The 20874-nt window shown below is 49.5% G+C and overlaps 1 protein-coding gene across 3 annotated transcripts in view; it reads right to left on the bottom strand.

The window, feature by feature from the left end:
- Positions 1-3652: 3652 nt before the first annotated feature.
- NSMCE1 (NSE1 homolog, SMC5-SMC6 complex component) overlaps positions 3653-20874 on the bottom strand; it is a 34722-nt gene continuing 17500 nt past the window's right edge. For all 3 annotated transcript variants that reach the window (XM_004450458.5, XM_004450459.5, XM_071211231.1), the window contains exons 3-8: positions 10187-10308; positions 9264-9341; positions 8431-8577; positions 5353-5469; positions 4325-4445; positions 3653-3887 (exon numbers count right to left, since the gene is read on the bottom strand). In XM_004450458.5, the coding sequence (XP_004450515.3) occupies positions 3808-3887; positions 4325-4445; positions 5353-5469; positions 8431-8577; positions 9264-9341; positions 10187-10308 (665 nt within the window). In that variant the 3' untranslated portion in view covers positions 3653-3807. The remainder of the gene's footprint in view (positions 3888-4324; positions 4446-5352; positions 5470-8430; positions 8578-9263; positions 9342-10186; positions 10309-20874) is intronic.

Below are 20874 nucleotides of genomic sequence, written 5' to 3'. Positions count from 1 at the left end.
GTAGGGAATCTAGGGAGGGGGCAATGGGCATGATGAAGAAGGGGCAGAGGCTCGAGCTCTTTAGAAAGTGGAGTCGACTGGGCTCCATGAGCAGTTACTTGTGAGGAGATAGTTTATTCCCCCATCTGGCACTGTTAATAGTATTTACCTAGTTCTTCCTATGAAGAATTTACAACAAAGCTGAATGCTGCTTAAGGAAGTGAAGCATGAAATAGGAGTGCCACCATGCCTGGCACATCTGCAGTCCCTGAGGGATGGCACTGCATGGAAGAGCCAGAACTGAGGGGCCTGCCAGCTAGCTCCCACCCTTTCCACAGGCTCAGCCTTTACAGTCCCATCCGCCCCAGCTGGCAGGCGCTGAGGAAGAGCCGTTCTCTGAAACACACTGTGATTCTAAAGATAGGGAAGGGGCAAATCCACGCCAGCATGACCTCAAGGCTGGCTGCCTCAAGCAGACGTCCCTTGTCAGATGGGACGAGCACAGAAAATGGAATCATCACATCCTAGCAGGAGAGCTCCAGTGTTGCTAACATGGGGCTGGCTTTGGCTCTGAGGACTGGACTTTGAAGCAGGCTTGAAATAAAAGCACCAAACAGCTGCTCACAAGAGCCAAGGACCCACCCCACCATCAATGCCCATCAGATGTGGAGAGGGCCTGCTCCAGGGCAGAAGTTCTCTGCCAGGCGTGGAAGAGATGGCACCAACCCGGACGAGGGCCCTGCCCTCCTAGTGTCTAACACGACCTCGGAGAGGAGGGATAAAAGGGAGACAGTAAGACAAGGTAACTTCAGGTAGTGGTAGGTGCTATGATGGCCATAAAAAATGGGTTAGCAAGTGGCAATGGGGGAAGCACGGGTGGGAAGGTGTCTTTTTGGCAGTTAACGTTTGAATGGAATGCCAGACAAGGAGTTTAGAGTTTTGCTAAGACTTTCAGTTGGAGGGTGCTGAGGAGCAATAAGAGATGATTCTCATCTTAAGTTCATATTGGTGTCAACAGAAGGGTTTGGAGGCAGGGGGGACTGGTGGCAGGAGGGCCAGTGTCTCCAGTGGCCATGTGCTCAGGATTCCTGGGTCACCAACCAGCACCTGCCTTCACCTGAACTGTATGAAACTGCCTCTTCTTAATGGCCCAGTCCAACCAGAGAAGCAGGCAGCTGGCCGTCCGGACTCACCTTGGCCCTTCCTGACCACGGCACTTGTCAGGTGGTCTTTTGCCTCTTGACTTTCATCCTCCCTTTTTCTAGAAAAGCCTTTGATGGCATTTTGGAGAAATACCTTTCCTCCAGGGAGTGCAGTCTTGGAGGTTGTTACTCAGGGCCCACTCCCTTCTATGTGGCTGAGGGGCGGAGCACCAGACCCAAGCTCCGCCAGTCCCTGGACCTGCACCTGGAGGGGTGGGTTGGAAGGAGGGAAAAAATGGCTGAAGTTCACTTGCTGGGGCAGCTGCAACTGGAAGGCTGGGCCCTGCCCTCCAGAACCCAATTCCAAAGGTCAGTCTTTTCTAGGCTGGTCCCCTGCCTGCTGGTCATTTTTGCAAACTTCCTCCCATCCTCCCAAGAAACCCCTAACTCAGCACTGCGGACAGTTCCTGTGGCTTCCCTGACCTCTCTACTGAACTCCCCACCCCAGCCAGGGCTGCCCCTGGGCTTCACCAATGGGCTTGCTCTGCCTTCAGCAGGCTGGACCAAGATCCCAGGCTGGGCCACAGTCTCCAATCGAACACCTTCTCACTGAGCAGGTGGTGGGCATGCAGGGTCAGAACTGGACTTGGGTTTGGAAAGGGAAGGATCCTTCCAGCAGGTGTCATTCATTCACCATGTCCTAGATGTCCCACCCCACTAGGTTTATGGGGGTTAACCTGCCTGCACTGGGTGGAGCCCACCTCTTGGGTACCTCCAGTTCATTGTCCATCTGCCTAGTAATATCAACTTCAATTTGCTTTGGAAGAACTTCCTCCTCACTCTTGGCCATGCAGCCCCACACATGGCTTAGGGGTGAGCCCCAATTCGCCAACTGTTTTAGCTTCCTCATTGCTCAAGCAAGTACCATGCAGTAGGCTGGCTTAAACAATGGGAATTTATTGGCTCATGGTTTAGAGACTAGAAGTCTAAATCAAGATTTCATCAAGGTGATGCTTTCTTCCTGAAGACTGGCGTTCCAGGGCTGGCTGCTGGTGATCCTTAGTCCTTGGCTCCTCTGCCATGCAGTACTGCACATGACAGCCTCTCCAGGCCTCTCTGTTCTCTTCCAGGTTCTGTTGACTGTTAGCTCCTGGCTGCTCCCTTTGTGACCTTCCCTATAAGGCCTTCAGTACTAGGATTAAGACCCATCCTGGGCTACACCTTACCTGAAGTAACCACATCAAAAGGTCCTATTTATAAGGGATCACACCCACAGGAATGGGTTATGTATAAGGACATGCTTTGTGAGGGTACAAAGCTCCAAACCACCACACCACACCAACTGGTTCATTCCACCCCCACCTCCACAAGTATTCAAATTTGAGCCATGGGCTGTGAGGCTGTTTGCTGGGGCTTGGGGGAGCTACTGAAGGAGACCTAGCCTCCTCCTTACAGCATGGCATGAGGGTATAAGGTACAATGAAGAACAGGTTTGTATTTTCTGGGACACCATCTTGTAGTCCCCAAGCATGAGTCCAGCTCTGACAGAAGAGCAGAGAGACAGAAATATGGGTGTCTGGTGACATTAGAGCCACTAGATGAAGCCACTCCTGAGCCAATTCCTTTTGTTTAAGCCAGTGTGAGTTGGGTTTTCTGTCACTTCCTACTGTAGGTTCCTGACTGATACTGGGGGGGGGGGAGAGGGAGGCAGGAAATTACAACAGTGTGTGGGGTAAGGGTGATGATCAAGGAAGTGCAGAAAGAGGGGTGACTGTGGGAGCTGAAGGTAGAGACAGCCTGCCAAGACCTAAGGGTGGATGGAGGTCAGCTGGTCAAGGTGGGCAGGAACCAGGGGAGTATGTCCAAGCAGAGGGAACAATCAATGTGTGCAAAGAGGAGAGGTGGGAAAGATGTCTCATTTGGGAACCAAAGAAATGCCAAGTGGCTGAAAAGTAGGACAAGGCTAGCACCCAGGTTCAGGAGCTGGTGCTGAGATGCAGGCCAGTGAATGAGTCCTGGCTGAAGGCAGGGACTATGTGGCTGGAGAGCCATTTGCCGGTTGCCTGGACAGGTCTGAGGATTTGTTAGGATGCAGGAGGGCCCAGGAGGAGGGGCTATCTAAGCCCCTGGACAGACAGGGGTACTGGTCACCTCGAGAGGGTGCAAAGGGGCACTATGAAGAAGAGCACAAGGCCAGTCAAGCCAGCTGCACCATAGGCCAGAGGAGGGTCCAGCCTGTGGGGCACTGGGGAGGCTGTGGCCAGAGATCATGCATCCAGGCTCAGGGCTAGCCCAGCCTTGACAGAGTGACTGACCAAAGCTGGACTGAAGGCAGAGCCAGTCTGACCAAGGACAGTGACTGCCCTGGGCTGGTAGTGGCTCTAGAACATGGAAGAAGGAGCTCTGCTACCTTCACCTGCTTCGAGCCCAAACCAAGGGATCCAAGTTAGTTATCACATGAACTCCATAAGAGAAGGCCACGGCACAAAAACTCATAGAGGCACAGGACCACAGACCAAGGTCACCACAGCTGCTCTTAAGAGTTTTATTCCAAACTTTTAATAAGAGAACATAAACAATAAGGGGGGGTGGCCCATGTTCAAGGAAACACTGGTGGCCTCTCTTGCAGACAAGGCCATGTCAGTCCTTCTACCTGAAGGCAGTGAGCCCTTCGGCAGTGCACCGGCTAGTGCTGCCTGGACCGCAGGGACTTTTTGTTGGATCTGGAGATACCAGCCTCCCTGTCCTTCTCAGGGTCGAAGACTTCTGCATAGAGAAAGGGCCAGGAAGACACTATGAGTGGCAGGAGCTGGGTACACAAATACCAGCAGCTCAAGACTACAGCCATGCATCTCGGGCCCCAAGGACATTCTTCACTGCTAATCCTCCCTGCAATTACAGCAGGGTTAGCACCACCTTACAGACCAGTCACCCAAGGGAGCTTCCCCTTTCCCTGATGAGATGGCTGCCAGAGAGGGAGCCAGCTCCACTCATGCCTTGGAATTCCCACCAGGTTTCAGAGAGCCCTGAGCAAGCAAGTCGGCCTGCACTTAGCCCAGAAGCCGCTTCACCTTGTGCTCTGGAACCTTCCCTAGCACTACACTACCCAGCACTATATGCTTGCTGCCTGCAGTCAATCCCGTGAGGCCGGCCCTCCCCCAGCACCCAGGATGCTAGCCATGGGCTCCTCAGGGACCACGAACCTGGTATCTCATGGGGCCAGTAGTCATTACAGTGGGGGCAGCGTGGTTCAGAATTAGACTTGAAATACTTGGCCACACAGGGCAAGTGCATCCGAATCCCACAGGTTTCACAGCTTTGACCCTGAAACAAGAAAGACAATGCAGCCCTTGGATACATGCCTGAGTCTCCACACCATCAGGGAAGCTGCTAGGATAATTTCCAGCAGGCTACACATTTTCATCTTCCATATCCAAAATTAACTACGATAATTATACCAAAGCCTTCAATGCTTTATTTAAGAACTTTGAACAAATTAACTCTGGTGGCCACTCAGAGAAAGTGGAAGACTAAAAGCCAGAGCATGAAGTAGCAGCAGGCCATACCCTCACAGCAGTCAGTCCCTAGCTCCTAGGTCCGCCCAGAGTGCCACCTTGGCAGATCCCACAGATGGGCGCAGACCACTCCAGCGTGTCAAAAAGGCAACTGGGCAAGGTGGAGCCAAAGCTTTAAAGGAAACACGTGCACTCTCTATCCTAGGAATTCTCCTTCTAGGAACTCAACCCAAGGAAGCAATCCACAGGTGCCAAGGATATATGTGCAGAGGCTCATCTCAGCATAGTTTCCAATTGTCAAAAAAAGGAAATTTTTTAAAAAGGCAGTGAATGTGTGGCACTAGCTCAGCTGCAGGAGAGCCCTGCAAAGAGCTGGTGGGCAGTAAAACAGGTGATCACCATGAAAGGTATTCCCCATAGAACTGCCAAGATAATATAAGTTTCAGGAGACCTTCCACAGAAATAGGCTGCTAGAGAAAAAGCAGATAAAAAGGAACCTTGTTCTAGAACAGAGAAACCAGAGGGAAGAAAAGGTGGTGCAGTCACATGGGCAGCAGCTAGGAGAGCCGTCCTTGAACACTCCCAAGGAGACGGCCTACATCTGCTCTCACTGGAGCATGAAATGGCAGCCCCAGGGGTCTGCGCCCAGGATGAGCATTCTGGAAAGTACCAGAATGTAGCCCACAGGGGAGTTTCCACACATGGGCCAGTGGTACCTGGATGAGGAGGCTGTGGCAGATGTTGCAGATCTTCACAGAGTCAGGGTAGGTCTCCCGGATGTACTGCTCCATCTCCAGGATGGCCCGGCTGTGTAGGGTGAACTCCCCTTCTTTCTGCAGGGACCAGCCACAGGGGAGAGGCAAACCTCAAGCCCTTTCCCTGCTCGGGGCAGCTGCAACATGCACAGCCCGAGGCCCAGGAAGACAACGGTCTGGCCACCCCTCACCACTGTAGGTTATCAATCCCAGCCAGTTGCTGTCAGCAGTAACCCCCTTGCAGAGCCTCAGATGGGGCCAATTTAGGCAAATAACTCAGGGCCCATTTCCCCAACACCTTACTTCTACTTCATAGATGTCACTCAGTCTGCACAGCAGCCCAGAACCAGGGGCACAGTTATGGCCCTTCCAGACAGGTCAGGTGGGAAAGGGGCAATCTCCCCAAGAGTATGGACCCAAGACAACCCTTCTCAAAATACCCACTCCTCCAGCGTGGCCCACCCACTCCCCAGAGCAGCCTGTTAGATGCCACCACAGGGACCACTGGGGATCACTGAACCAGCTGCATCACTTCACATCACTTGATAGATGAAATTGGAAACAGAGTCCAGAGAGCGCAGGGACAGGCCCCAAATCACAGTGGGTGACAGAGGCCCCAATGGAAGCTGGGCCTCCTGGTTCTTACGTCAATGCACAATCCACACACCTCATGCCCTGAAAACCTGGGACAGCCAGGAAGCTCATAAACCAAGAGGTATCATCGCCGAGTCACACAAAAGAGGCAACAATGAGGGAGACCAAAACCCCAAATGCATAACATGGGAATTTGGTTTGTTTCCTCAGTGTTGACTAATGAATTAGACATGTAAGCCATTACGTGTTCCCCATTTTTATTACTGTCTGACCCTTTCCCAGATGGGGAGGCGGGATGTGCCAGAGTGGGGGCAGGAGGGCTGGGCAAAGGCCCATTGATAAAACATATGGGGGCCAGAGATGTTCAGTGCATACCCACGTTTTGAGAGGAACTCCCTTTTCTTCCAGAGCCTCTTCCACCTTGGAGCCTTTCCCAACTGACCCAACCACCCTCCAGGCCCAGGCTCACCCAGTGCCTTCTGACAGACCGTGCCATGGCCTCTGGCCTGGGGCGCAGAGGCAGGACTGTCCAGGCACTGGAGAGACTCCCATCACCTTGCACAGAGTGGCACGGGATTGACTTGCCCACATGGCATGACTCTGTCAGCAGGCACCAGCCTATTTCTGTGAAAAGCCCCATTTCTAAGAGGCCAAAGGACAGACTCCAAAGCCTGGTCCCTCTCATCAAGGTGTAGTCCAAAGAAGCCCTACCGAGGGGTCCAGCTGGCACCCCACCCCACATTTCCTTGCTGTTCCTCCACAGTGAAGTAACTCTGGCAACCCCTCACCACACTGCCCAGGTCAGAAAGCAGGCTACTCACACACATGAAAACTGAGAGGAATCAATACCCTCAGTCTTCAGATGAGGAAACGGAGACGCTCTGATGAGAAGCCACTAGCCAGACATAGTGTCAAGTGGCAAGCCAGAAAAAGGACCTGGAGGCACCTCTCATGACCGTGCCCCTCCCCCACCAGCTGCCAACAAGAGGACTCCCCCCAGGACAGCAGCTGCCCTGGTGGAGGCGGCAGCAGATTGAATTTTTCAGCACTCCCTCTCTCGGCAGCTCAAAGAACCTCCTGCTCCTTTGCACCAGGACTCAGAGCCAGACCTGAAGAAGGCAGTGACACCACCTTCAAGTTCCCAGTGAAGGAGAGAGGGCAGGACTCTGGGTTCAAAACTCAGGTCCAACCAACTCCAGAGACATAGCCTTCCCAACCCACCACCAGCCGCTCTGGGCATCAAAGGACAAGTCTAATAACAGGGTGAGCTACGCATCCCACAGCCTCTGAAGCCATAACCTGATAATGTCACGGGCTGCCAGATATGCATGACAACTCACAGATCAAAGCAGGGTACAAAGGGTGCACTGGAAAGTTCCAGTGATTAACTCAGGGTAGAATAAGAGGTGACTTCTCAGTGTTTCTTTTTGCATACTTTTATTTTCTAATCTTTCTATAAAGAGTAAATCCTTCTTGTGTCATTTTTTAAAGTTTTAAAATTAACTGTTCTTCTAGAACGTCATCTACCTATCCAGCCAACATTTATTGAGCACCTACAGATGCCAGGGGCGAGATTCCATGAGAGGAGGCAACAATGAGTAAGTTATAGCTGCTACCCTTAAAGGGCTCAGGCCTGAGGAGAGATGGAAATGGGGCAGATAACAGAAAGAGACCCCATGAGTGCCCCATGCTGCCCAGGAACATTCCATACTGCCAAATCCACTCCAGAGAGGAAGAAAAACTGTGACAAAACAATTGTTAGGGAGCTGCAGTCAACCAGAGCAGGTGTGGCAGGCACATCAAGCAGGCCCCAGACCGCTGAGCCATAGTTTGAATGTCCAGCTAAAATGCAGCTAACAAGGTCTCCATCACAGGGCGACTGGGACGACTCTAGGACAGGATGTACACAGCAGCTGCTAGCCTCACCAGAAGCTCAAGAAGTGTTGGGTGGGCTCCTTCCCCTCGCCCCCTGCCCTCTCCCCCTTTGACCCCTTCTGCCTTTTTCCTGCCAGCAGTCCCCTCAGGAACTATTTCAAGCCAGATTTCCAGGAAAGGGTCCTCCACATTTAGAAACAAGAATCAAAGCAATGAGCAATGGGTGGACTATGCCTTCCCAGAAGCAAGCTCTCCCTGGACAGGAAGTGAAGAACCACGCCAGCCCCAAGCAGCAGCCTCTGACCACAGGTCTGACCTCCAACAGGGAAGTTCCGGGCCCCTCCAGAGCACATCCTGCGTTGACAAAGGAACTCATAGGGGCAGAGCTGGGTTAAACTGGGCAGAACCAGGGCACGTCTGGCGCTTACGTTTCTCAGAAGCATTAGTCCCTTTTTTGGAAAAAGAACTGAAACATTTGCTCTGCTCTCATCAGTAGGGCTCAGACATGGGTATCCAGAAATTGTTATTCAGTCTAAAAAGCTAAACAGGGGCACCCATGACACTAAGTACCTCAATCAGCCACTTGTTTTGTACAAACTTCTGCAGCACATGCTCAGCCTCCTTCTTCCTCATCTTCTTGCCTTTAAGTTGATCAACCAGGTTCAAGATGTTTGTGGAAGATGCAAAGCCAGTTTCTGAGTCAATAATCAGGTCCAACTGAAAGAAACAGCAGGGAGCATGTTCATCTATTGGCAGAACAACTAGGGTAAATACCACTGCGGGCAGGAGTGCAGTAAGGCTGGGGCGCTCATCTTACAGGCAGATCTGTCTATGCCTGGGGATAGTCCCTCAGGGAAAACGATTTGATGATACACACCCAAAGCCATCAATGCATTCAGTCCTCTAACTCAATGTTCACTCCTGTAACCTCACCCCAAATAAATAATCTTAATGTCCAAAACCCAAGAAGGGTCACCTCCCCTGTCTTGCCCCCACCCTACCTCCCTGAGGGAGAGGAGCTGGAGAAATAAAGGGTGAAATCAATGAGGCACCGCCTCTCCTTCCTCCAAGGTGCGCAGCCTGAGTGCTGGGCTGGAGCCAGGGAAGACAGGGGAGCAGGGCCAGGGAGAGCAAAGGTCAAGCCAAGTGTTCTTGAGTGGGCACGTGGGCAAATTAGAGAGAAAGTTGGACAGCCACAGAGGCACTGTGATTGGCGCCAGGAGGGGCTGACAGGCAACTCTTCCCAAAGCAGGACAGGAACCCTCAGAAGACACAGCCACTCTTGTCTCGGAGCATTGGTTCTCAGCCTTGGCTGCTAACAGGCTCCAGCCATTTCTAATGATGAAGACAGAAGTGTCTCACAGGAAGCCAGGGTGCTGGATAAGAAGAGTTACTGTACTTACAGCCTTTCTAAACAGATCCAGTTCATTCTCTGCAAAATCTGATGCCATTCTGGAAACTGAAGTTGTTGCAAGATTAACCTAAAAGAGTAAGTCAGCGTGATGGTCAGGATGTGCCCAGCACTGGTTAATTCATCTCCTCTCACTCACAGTCACGGGCCAGACACTGAGCACCTGTGTCCAGGTGCTGTGGGGTGCAGGGATGTATTTGTACCCAGTCTTGTACTACATGCTATAATCCTTAGCTCAGTCAACATATCTGACCCTTGGAGATTTTAGGGCTCCCAAGGTTTTGCAGTATTTCAATTTAGGAAACCTTTCTGCATGCTAAAAGAGTTTCAACACAAAAGGCAATGAGAAGACTCATAGTAAAAAAATCTGCTCCACCTTGTCTACCTAGTATTTCTATGGGTTATCTGGCTGCATAAACCTTCTTTCCATGGAACAGGACTTGGAAAACCCAGGGTCAGAATGCTCCTTTCCAAGCATAGGGGATATCCAAAAATCAACAGGACAGCTCTCAATCCTTCGTCCTCCCACATGCTTTTTTCTTTGCACAGCCTCTATGTATTGTTCCACATGGAAAACCATTTTCTCCCTTTACTCCTAATCCCCCATACATTTGGGGAGATTTCTTGCAGAAGACTGTGACTGCCATGTCCTGGGTGAAGTGAGCTGAGCACTGATATCCAAAGCATGACCCTCATTCTGCTCAGACCTGAGCCCTGACAACTAGAGAGACGACACAGCCACAGAGTCCTGTGTGAGGGCAAAGGCGGCCTGGGTCAGGGGAATGGGGCCACTCTTGGTTTCTTTGCTTCCTGCCCTTACAGCCCCTGTCTAAGGCAGAGGACACTTCCTTCCAGTGCAGTCTAGGCTCTGCCTCCTCACGCGTGCCACCAGAGGGCTCTCTGTCTTGCACTCACCAGTGCGTAGATGGGCCTCCCGTCATCTTCAGTGACTCCTTTCTTTATCTCAATATACAAGGACTCCAAGACACTGTTGATGTTGTTGATGAAGTCCTCCAACTTCTCCACAGTAGCATTGCCTGGACATAAACAGGCAAAAGAAGGGGGCTTCATCAGAATAAGGGCGCTGGTTTCAATCACTCCATTGCACCTGATCACAGGTGAGTAAGATCAGAAATGGGCCAAGGCCCCGGCCCCACTGGGTGAATACCAACACTGTAGGCTTCTTTCTTCCAAAGAACTCGGTGATAAGCAGATGACCAGAGGGCACTGTGAAGGAGAAAGCCCCAGGATGTGCTGAGACTGCTTGTCTTCGCCCCTGCTGCTGGCAGGCCCCCGACTGCGGCCCTCTGCACAGGCCTTGCCACCTCATCACAAGTCCCCCATCAGCACCTTCAGTGCCCCCCTCCACGTGCTCAGAGCCTGCGAGGCAACATCACACCCCAACTTCTCTACCTTGGCCCAGCTTTCCCTCACCGAGCCTCTGCCCCCACATGCCCTCTCAGTCCTGTTATATGTATCTTTTTTCCTGTCTCCCTTTACTTAGCATCCAGTTCTAGAACACTGACATGCAGGCTGCACTGCGCTCGGTGCGCACTGTGAGGACTCACACCACAGGTCAGATGAGCAGCTCATGCTGCATGCTCAGCATGGGAGCGGCCTTTCTGAGCACTTCTCATTTGGCAATTAACTGTCCTCCTAACAGCCCTCCGAGGTGCACCCAGCACCCTCCTCCCAGTGCAGGTGAAGAGACTGAGACGCAGCGAGGTGGGCTGGCTTGCCCAGGGTCATGGCTCCCAGCGCCAGCAGAGCCGGCACGTCAACCCAGGCAGCCTGGCACCAGCGCCTGTGCTCTTGACCTATCCACTGCCCCAGGTGGATGCTGCCCCTACCAGCAGGAGGGCCACAGTCTAGAGAAGGGCCCGGGGGCCACGACTGTCCAGGTCGTCATCTGAGAGCAGGCCAACAGAGCCTGGGGAGGGGCCTCCCCACACAGCACCCGGGGGGCTCGGCTGAGTGGGCACCAGGTGCGGCCATTAGGGAGCGTGGAAAGTAGCGAGGAGAAGGCAGCAGGGAAGGACGGCAGAGGAGACTGGAGCAGGCAGCAGGGGCCAGAGCATGTGGACAGGGGCGTGGCCACCTTTCTCCCAGGGGCCAAGGGAGCCTTTTCAGAGCTGGAAGCAGAAGAGGGACATGGTCGGCTTTGTGTCTTGGAATCACACTTCTGTACTGTGACACTCTTTTTTTAACCAAGAGTACATATTACTGTTTAACATAAGTAATTAATTAGTTTCAGTAGCTCTTCACCTTAGAAAAACAGACAATGTGATACTATTTAGGTTAAAAACAATAATAAAGCCAACAAAACAGTACTTCAGCTTTTTCAGAGGTACATATAGGTCCCCACCAAGCTGATAACCAAGGGCCCCAGGGGGAGGGGACTGAGATAGGCCGGGGACATCGCAGGGCTTTACTGGTGTCATTTGACTTCTTACAGAGAGAATATATTAGTATTTCTAAGCTACTTGTAATAACTGACAAATAAAAAAACTTTTAAAAAGTAAAGCTCACATTGTTGGCAGTGGAGGCCACAGCCATGTAAAGAAGACAGTAACAGAAGAGGGACATAAACTCCATGGAAGGGTCATGCCGTGGGGCCCCGAGAAGCTAACGACTATCACCACAATACTCATGCTAACACACAACTCACAGCAGGGGCTGCATCTTCCTTTCTAAGTAAAGCTGTTTAACTTTTTAAAAAGTCAATTCATTAAAATAAAAAACATGAGTAACATCAGTGGTATGTGGACGTGGCAAAAATCACGTAGGTGGTTAAGACAATGAAATCTGGCCACAAGCATAGAAAAACTGTGACCAGGGAAACGAGCCACACGCATATTTCCCATATTTGTGCCTAAGCTCACACGTCCTTCCTGCCTGAAACACCCTCCCTCCTTCTCACTCGCATCTCTGACCAAAGGTTACTAAAGTCAGCTCAAATAGCACTGTAGGCACGAAGCCTTCCCTGCTGCCCCTGCCCCCATGCTTCCTCCTGCTACCAAGCCTTGTAAAACCCTTTGGAGGTGCGGCTGCCTGGCTATGCCCTCAGGCTGGCCAGAAACCCTTTTCCATCCCAAAGCACCCAACTTTGGGACGCAGGTCCATGAAATCAGAAGCCAAGAGCCACCTTTCACTGAAGGCAGGAGCCACGCTGTCCACCCAGGATGACACAGTGGTAAGTCTCACCTCCCTCTGAAAGTTACAATTCACATTTTCCACTGAACAGGCCCCTCTCCTGCGTGTCATTCAGAAAAATGTACTCTGGGGGCAGATCAAAAACATTCTAATACACTGGACTTTCCAAATACTTCATGTGCTTGGAGATGAGCCAACAGCCACTCTCTGCCCTCCCCCCACACACCCCCTTCCAACCATCTGGTTTGTTGTCCAGTCTCATTTTGCAGAAACACGAATGTTTTTGCTGTCTTTTATTTAAGAGGAAAAAAAACCCACTTCCTACTGCTGTTCTTACTTCCTGCAGAAATCGACCATCCGCTCTGTTGCTTGTGTTCTCAACTCCTAACCTCTCCTGCCACACCTATGTCAGGGGCACAACCATCTTCCTCTTGATTAATTGACATGGAAATGTATCTCATAGGTACCCCTGGGCCATCATCTCTTTTTCTTAATCTTTACCTGAAAATTAACTTCGCTCAGGTTCAGCAACCACCCAACTGGACTTTCTGGTGGCATCAGAGATGTGGTAGCCTGAGCCGGCCAGGGCTGCCCTTGCCTCTCCTGGGACCTGGGCAAGTCTCCCCACTCCTTGCTCGTCTCTGAGGCCACACGCCCTCTTATCTCCAACTTGAAACTGCCCAGACCACTCCTCCCTGCCAGCCTGCTGATCCTCTGGCCTTCTGCACCAAGTCCCTCCTGTCCAGGCCTTCCCTGACTGCAGAAGGATAAGGCGCCCTTGCTCCATCCTCCCACAGTCCCCAACACTTCCTTGCTCATCATACTTCATGCCAGCTACTGAATGTTCTGGCTGCCCCACGACAGGAGTCACTTGTCTGCCCAAAATCCATTTCCCTCCCTAACAAGACCCTACCTTTTCGGGGAAGTTGTCTTTCCCCATCATGGTGGTTGTGGGGGGAGACTCATTCCTATCACCCATTTTCAGAGAACCAGGAAAGAAGGAGCAGAGGGAGGCAGATCCTAGGTCAGCCAGGAATGAGCACGTGCTCAAGCAATCACTCTCTCAACATGAGCAAGAGACAAAGAAATGGCTGGTGGCAGCTCCATCCAGCAGCTACAGAGAGGAAGGGTGACTTGGCCATGAGCTGTTGCTGTGGTGCCCCTTGGGTCCCACCCGTTTCCCAGCCTTCCTTCAGCCCTGGATTTCTACTTTCCCAATAGCCTTCCAACACTTTTTTTTTAATGGTCCCAGGGCCGGGAAATGAGCCCAGGACCTCATATGTGGGAAGCCAGCACTCAACCACTGAGCCACATCAGCTCCCCTGAGTTGGTTTTTTCATTTGTTTGCTTGTTGTTTGTTTTTATTTTTAGGAAGCACCGGGGACCGAACCTGGGACCTCCCATGTGGGAAGCAGGCACTCAACTGCTTGAGCCACATCTACTCCCAAGACATCCGCTCCCAATACATTCCTTGTTAAGCTGGCCAGAATAGGGATCTATTGCTTGCTACCAAGATCCCTAACATACCCCGAAGGCCCCACCCTACAGTGTCCAGCTTACAACAGACTGGTGCTTCCAACTTCAAGCCTTCAGTCCAGGTAATTTTCACTGCTCTGCCCCTGCTCTCTCCTGGTTCCTGGAGCTCACAGTGGAGAACAAACAGTTGGCAAATCTGTAGGGATACACATAGGGCCAGATTGCTAAGGAGGCTTTGGGCGCCGATATTCTTTGACTCCAGGGTCATGATAAAGTGTGTAAGATAGAGACCACATTTTTTAATCCTTTGCAGGATTTCAGAGCAATGAGGAACAGCACAGTTCCAAACCAACTAAGGAAAACAACACTGGCTTTTTTGCAGGGGGAGCTGGATGAGAGGCCAGTTCCCGGCACCCTGGCCTACAGCCAGCTATGTGGAAAGACCAGCTACGAGGAAGGAGGAACGAGACCTAGCCTTGCAGCAGTCGCGCCGTCTCAGAGAGCCAAGAGGCATTCAAGTCGCTGTGTGCAAACACTGCTTCTCAGCTCAGTTCATTTGACCATTACGCTAACAGTCACATCACAGGGTGCGTTAATAATAATATTATATCATTTTTATGTATAAGAAGCTTGAAGAGGTTAAATAATTCGCCCAGGGTTCCCATAACTTAGAAATGGCACCCAGGCCTCCCTGACTCCAAAACCAGGCTCCTGGGTACTAAGACACATGGCTCCTGTAGAAAAGAGGGAATGTTTTAGAGCAAGCCTGAAAGCATTCCCTATATCAGACCAGATTTACATCCGCCATCACTCCTGCATGTGGCACTGTGGGTGCAGACGCAGGGAGGGACTTGGGCAATACAGAAGCAGGGACACAGCCAGGCAGTGCCTGGTAAAGACCCAGAGACTGTGCTGGAGAAGGAGGGCAAGGCCCACAGAGGGACACAGTGAGACCTGCCACCAGCTGTCATACAAATCTCCTCCCATAAAGAGAGGAGATCCAGCCCTAGTCACTTGGCCAGGTCATGGTGGGGTCAGCAGCAAGACAGGCTGAACTAAAGTCGAAGGCCCAGGAGAAGACGGAGAAGCACGTTCTGTAGCAGGAAATGCTTTTGAGATGGGGCAGTTAAAAAACAGGACTCAGGGCTGTTGATGGGCTGAGCAGGAGAGGATAGTTCTCTAAGGAGGGGTTGGTAGGTTGGTTCAATTCATTTTGAGAGGTTTTTTGTTTGTTTGTTTGTTCTGGTTACCTCTGTGCATATTTCCTCCTTTACTTTTAAAATTAACTTTGAATATAACATTACCAGCAAACCCCTTGTTGCTAACAAGGGTCCCTGCCTCCCAGCAGGCGATCAGAAAATCTGCCACCCTCACCTCTGGTCAACAGATGGTTTTGTTTCAAGTAAGGCACCAGAGAGGAAATGCTATTTTTAAGCAGAGGAAATAACAGCGAAAAATAAGACCCCTCTCATTATCTCAGGCAGACTGGGTATACTGCGGATTACAGCTGGAGGAGGGGGCAGCCCAGATCCAAAGACAGCCACGGCCTGACAGGGCTGTGAAGGGCCACTGCTTTCACTTCTCAGGCTGCGGCTTTCCCCTCAGTCACCTGGGGAAGATGATTCCCTCTATATTCAGATGCACAGAGCGAAAAGAAAAGATGAGCGTTTACCAGGGCACTTCCCAAGTACGGCTAGGGAGCAGCACTCCGAAGAGCAGAGGGGAAGGAGGGTTGCTGAGAAGTGTCTTTGCGTGGTAAATAATAACAATTAGACAAATGACTCTCTACAGCTGTACATCAGCTCATGTCTAAAAAAGGGCTGCACCCTCACTGGCTCTTCAGACCCTCGTGGACAATCCCTGAGATGCGCTGGGATGAATCACGAAGGACACCAAGGGTCAGAAAGCTAAGGATCTACCCAAGATCCAAGAGCACAGGGGAAGTCAGTAACAAAGTCTGGGTCAGAAACCAGACATCTGGCCTTTAGTTTGGTGCCTTAACAAAAGGACTTGAGCATTCAGTTTAAAAAAAAAAAAAAATCTTACTTAGATATACAATGATGTCTGAGATTTGCCTGGAAATAATATGGGGGTAAGTAGGCAGGCATATAGATAAAACATGACAAGCAGGGTGATGGGTACACAGGGTTTCATTATCCTATTCTCTACTTTTCTATTTGATTTTTCTGTAATAAAAAATTAAAAAGATATTTCAATGCTCAACAACCGTAACTTGACCCCTCAGCCCTCAGGAATCTGAATGAAAATGAGAGAAAAGACGAGAAGTGTCCCGTGACAATGTGGGTTAGCTCAGGGCCTCTGAAAGCAGAAGGCAAGAGGCATTTAACAACAGGTTTTTAAACCGATTGCTCAGAGATCTGTTTCAGAACATACAGAGATGATTTTTTTTTTAAAAAAGCAAGAGATTATTTCAGTTAAAAAGTCTGATCTCAGCCGGCCTCAAACATCAGTGCACAAAACTTTTATTTGCCAGTACTTGGCAGTTCTTGCGGTTGGCAGCATGCATCAAATGCCCTAAAACCCACGACAACGCCGCTGGAGGGGTACCAGGACATACGTTTGCTGTCCGCATGTGTATAGCATTCCTTTCCCCAGAGGTTTGTCGGTCAGTGACCTGTCAGCTTGTTCATGCTGATGACACTGAGGCAGGTAAAGTCCTGAATTACCACCACAGAAAACCCAAACCACTTTCAGCAGAATTTTACTGTTGCTACTCTTAACATGCATTTCAGGTTAATCTCGCCCTATGGCACCAGGTGGTCCCTCTGTCCTGAGATGAGTGGCTTTCACACTGGTTCTGTGGAGCCCTGCTTGTCTCCCCCAACCTCCCCGCTGCCCGAAGCCCTCAAGGTGAGGGGGCTGGGGCTGCAGGTGATGGGAAAGGGGGTTCCCAGTTCCCAGTCTAGCTGAAACCGGTGCAGCTCTGCTTTATCCCTATTGTCTGCACTTCCTCCTCCTCACCCTTCATTTAAACAAAGTTGGTTGAAACTAACAAATCAAATGCCTCCAAAAGCCGGGCAGGAAGGGCAGGAAGCGCACATGACGGGTGACAGGCAGAGAAGGTCAGGTGGAGGGCATGTGCTCCAGCCCAAGGGGCCATTGGCCCCACTCTGAACAAGTACCAGGAAGCCTCTGTGCAGGCACTTCCCGTGAATTCCCTCGGTTAAGCCTCACAACTTTTGCATCAAGTAGACAGGAGTTCTTTTATTCAACAGAAACCTGAGACCCAGAAAAGCAAAAGAACTTTCCCCAGACCCTAGAAGAAACAGGACTGGAACCCAAGTCTTCAAAAAATGGTGTCCCTGGGGAAATGGACTTGGCCCAGTGGTTAGGGCGTCTGTCTACCACATGGGAGGTCCGCGGTTCAAACCCCGGGCCTCCTTGACTCGCGTGGAGCTGGCCCATGTGCAGCGCTGATACGCGCAAGGAGTGCCGCACCACACAGGGGTGTCCCCCGCGTAGGGGAGCCCCACGCGCGAGGAGTGCGCCCGTAAGGAGAGCCGCCCAGCGCGAAAGAAAGTGCAGCCTGCTGAGGAATGGCGCCGCCCACACTTCCCGTGCTGCTGACAACAACAGAAGCAGACAAAGAAACAAGATGCAGCAAATAGACACAGAGAACAGACAACCGGGGGAGAGGGGGAAATTAAATAAATAAATAAATCTTTAAAAAAAAAAAAATGGTGTCCCTGTTCTTGCCCGGGGGCACTGTAGTAGAGGGGCCTTTGGTAATGCGGTGGAAGAAATCCTCCCAATCCTCCCACATGCCCTCCCTCCTGCCTAGGAGCTAGCACCGAATGCATTCCAAATTAGACACTGCTCACGGGTGGCAGAGCGGCAAGGAGAGAAGTCCTAGTGCAGCACAACCACATGGACCTGAAAGTACTGCTGGGGCTCAGCCCCTCTCCGGACCCCCGCCCTGAGGCATCAAGGCATCTAGTCCCTCAAGAGCCAGTGACATTTGTTTCCTTGTGGCTAAGAGCTTCTTGAACCCAAAGATGCCTGTCTAAGAAGATCCCCCCTAGCAACAGCCTATTGTGAAACTCTGTATGTTGAAAATTCATTGGGACATTTTAGATGTTACATTCCATGTTAATTTTTTGCCTCTTAATCCCTGTTTATTAACTGGAAAGGCAAACAGACTGACAGGGGTAAGTTTATTTAATTGTTCATCGTGACCCAAGGGGAGAAACGTACAATGAAATCATTAAGAGAAGAAGGAAAACTTATTTGAGACCGGCTTCTCATCTCACTGAGTCCTCTTTGGAAAGAGAAGGTGCTTATAAACACGACTGCTGATAAAAGATGGAATAAACTAAAATGTCAAGAGCATCACTGGTGGTGTGCCATCCACTCAAGCAGACAGAAAATGCTCATGAATGCAGAAATATGCATGAAGACAAACAAGCAATCACAGCTGTGTTCATAAGCACAGGAAAAACAAATTGGGATGAAGTCCCATAAAAGGTGTCACAAAAATGAAAAGGATTTCTCAAGCCCCAGTGTTGCTCTGACACCACGTTTATGAACCTATCTCTGGCATGTGCACTTCAGCTAACTGAATCTTTACCCTGAACAGCATTTATTTATTCTACTCACTGAAATAATTTCAGATCTTAACTTTTTATTCAAAAATTTTAGATATTTTACTTAATCTAATTTGTCCTTAGAACAAAAGATAATAAAAAACACAAGAAAAATTATTATAAAACATGACAGTTTAGCACAATTAATCACAAAATGTTAGCGCTGAAGAGTATAGAGAAGTACCTCATTGCAATTTGGCAACCATTATAGGAAAAATGAATTTAGAAAGAAACATTAGTGGATGTTAAAATTAATATGTAAAAGTGGGATGAGGAATGGAACATTTATTAATACATTATCTCAAGATACATCTTAATCACAAAGAAAAAAGTCACTTTAGAGAGGAGAACCTGGCAGACACCACTGTAATCAGTATGATACACCAACAGATAGAAAAGATGCAAGGAGAACACATCACTTCTATATTATTTCTAAAAAAAAAAAAAAAGCATAACCTGAACCTAACCGGGAGGAAGCACCAGACAAACCTAAACTGAGGGACATTCTATAAATGCGCTGTCCAATGCAGTAGCCACTACCTTATATGGACATTAAGCACTGGAAATGCGCAGCTAGACCAAATTCAGATAACAAACTTCTAGGATCTTCTGCTTCCTTGTTTGTAAAATGAGGAGGCTGGAATTGGCAATTCCCTAAAAATGTTCTGGTTCACCAAGCTGTTCAACCAAAAACACAGACAGATCAGCCCCCAAACATTTAACAAGACCAGTCACTCGGAAGGCATCGTTGCTATGAATATGCGGGCTGTGGTAACTTTCTGCTTCTGCTCGGCAGACCCACATGATCCACAGAATACAGGCTCCAAACAAGGCCCAGGCCCCAACTCTGTGCCGGGCCACGCCCCCTACCTCCCCATGATAGTCTCCACCAAATCATCAGGCCTGAGCACCAAGTCCCTGAGGGGCCTGGGGTCATGTGGGAAGGTGTCCAAGGTCAGGCTTCCCTATTTGTTCTGTTTTCAGGAAACTGAACCAAAAAAAATTGTCCATAACTACTTACCAACTCTCTTCTCGGTCAGACTTTCAGGAGGGTGGTTGTCCAGACAAGCCCTAAACACAGGACAGGAGGGATTCACTTCCTGGGTGCTGTATCTCTCTTCCTAGAGCTCCACCGAATAGGACAGGGGCTCACCAGACCAAAAGAACAAGCTATATTCTGTAAACTCAATAACCTCTTCTTCGGCTCCTGCCTACACTTCACCATTTGGGCAGCACATGCCACAGTGCACGTCCATAATCTTTACAAATAACCCCACTTTACAGCTAGAAAGGCTGAAGCTCAGAGGTTTAGTGACCTGACCACAATTACACAGCTATCAAATAGCAAAATGGGTTTAAAATCACATCTTCAAAAAAAAAAAAAAAACAGCTTTTTTTTTTTAGGTCTAATCAACAGACAATAAATGGTATATATTTAAAGTGTACAATTGAGGAAGTTTTGATATATGCATGAAACCATCACTGCAATCAAAATAACAGGCTTATCCATCACCCCCAAAAGTCTCCCCATGCCCTTTGTAACTCTCTCTTCCTCCCTCTCCCCCCACCTCCTTTATACCATCCCCAGGCAACCACTGAACTATTTTGTCACTATAACCAAGTATAGAGTTTCTAGAATTCTATATAGATTTTTAAATATAGTATGAAGTCTTTTTTTTTAACCTGGTTTCTTCCACTAAGCATAACCATTTTGACAATGATCCATATTGTGATATATAGCAATAGTTCATTCTGTTTTATTGCTAAGTAGCATTCCATTGTATGGATATACCAGTCTCGTCTGTTCACCTATTTCTGGACATTTAGGTGTTCCCAGCTTGGAGCCACTACAAGTAAAGTCACTCTTAACTTTGCATGTTGATATATGCCTTAATTTCTCTTTGGGCAAATACGTAGGAGATGAATGGCTGGATCGTGTGAAACTGCCACACTGCTTTCCAAACTGGTTGTGCTATTTTAATTTCCCAACTATTAGTATATGAGAGTGCAAGTTCTTCCACATCCTCACCAATACTTAGCATACAAATCTTTTTAAATTTAGCCATTCAAATAGGTGTGCAGTGGTATCTCATTGTGATTTTGATTTGCATTTCCCTAATGACTAAGGATGTTGAGTATCTTTTCATGCACTTATTTGCCATTTGTGTGACTTCTCTGGTGAAGTGTCTGTTCAAATCTTTTGACTATCTTTCATTTGGGTTATGTTTATTATTGAGTTTTGAGGGTTCTCTCTATATTCTGGATACAAGATCTTTATCAATTATGTGACCTGCAAATATTTTCTCCTACTCTTTAGCTTTTCTTTTCATTCTCATAATAGTATATATTAAAGAGACGTTTTTAAGTTTT

The sequence above is a fragment of the Dasypus novemcinctus genome, chromosome 23 (genome assembly GCF_030445035.2).
Source record: "Dasypus novemcinctus isolate mDasNov1 chromosome 23, mDasNov1.1.hap2, whole genome shotgun sequence".
Classification (NCBI taxonomy): Eukaryota; Metazoa; Chordata; class Mammalia; order Cingulata; family Dasypodidae; genus Dasypus; species Dasypus novemcinctus.
The sequence above is the reverse complement of the archived record's forward strand: the minus strand, read 5'-3'. Positions and strand labels throughout refer to the sequence as shown.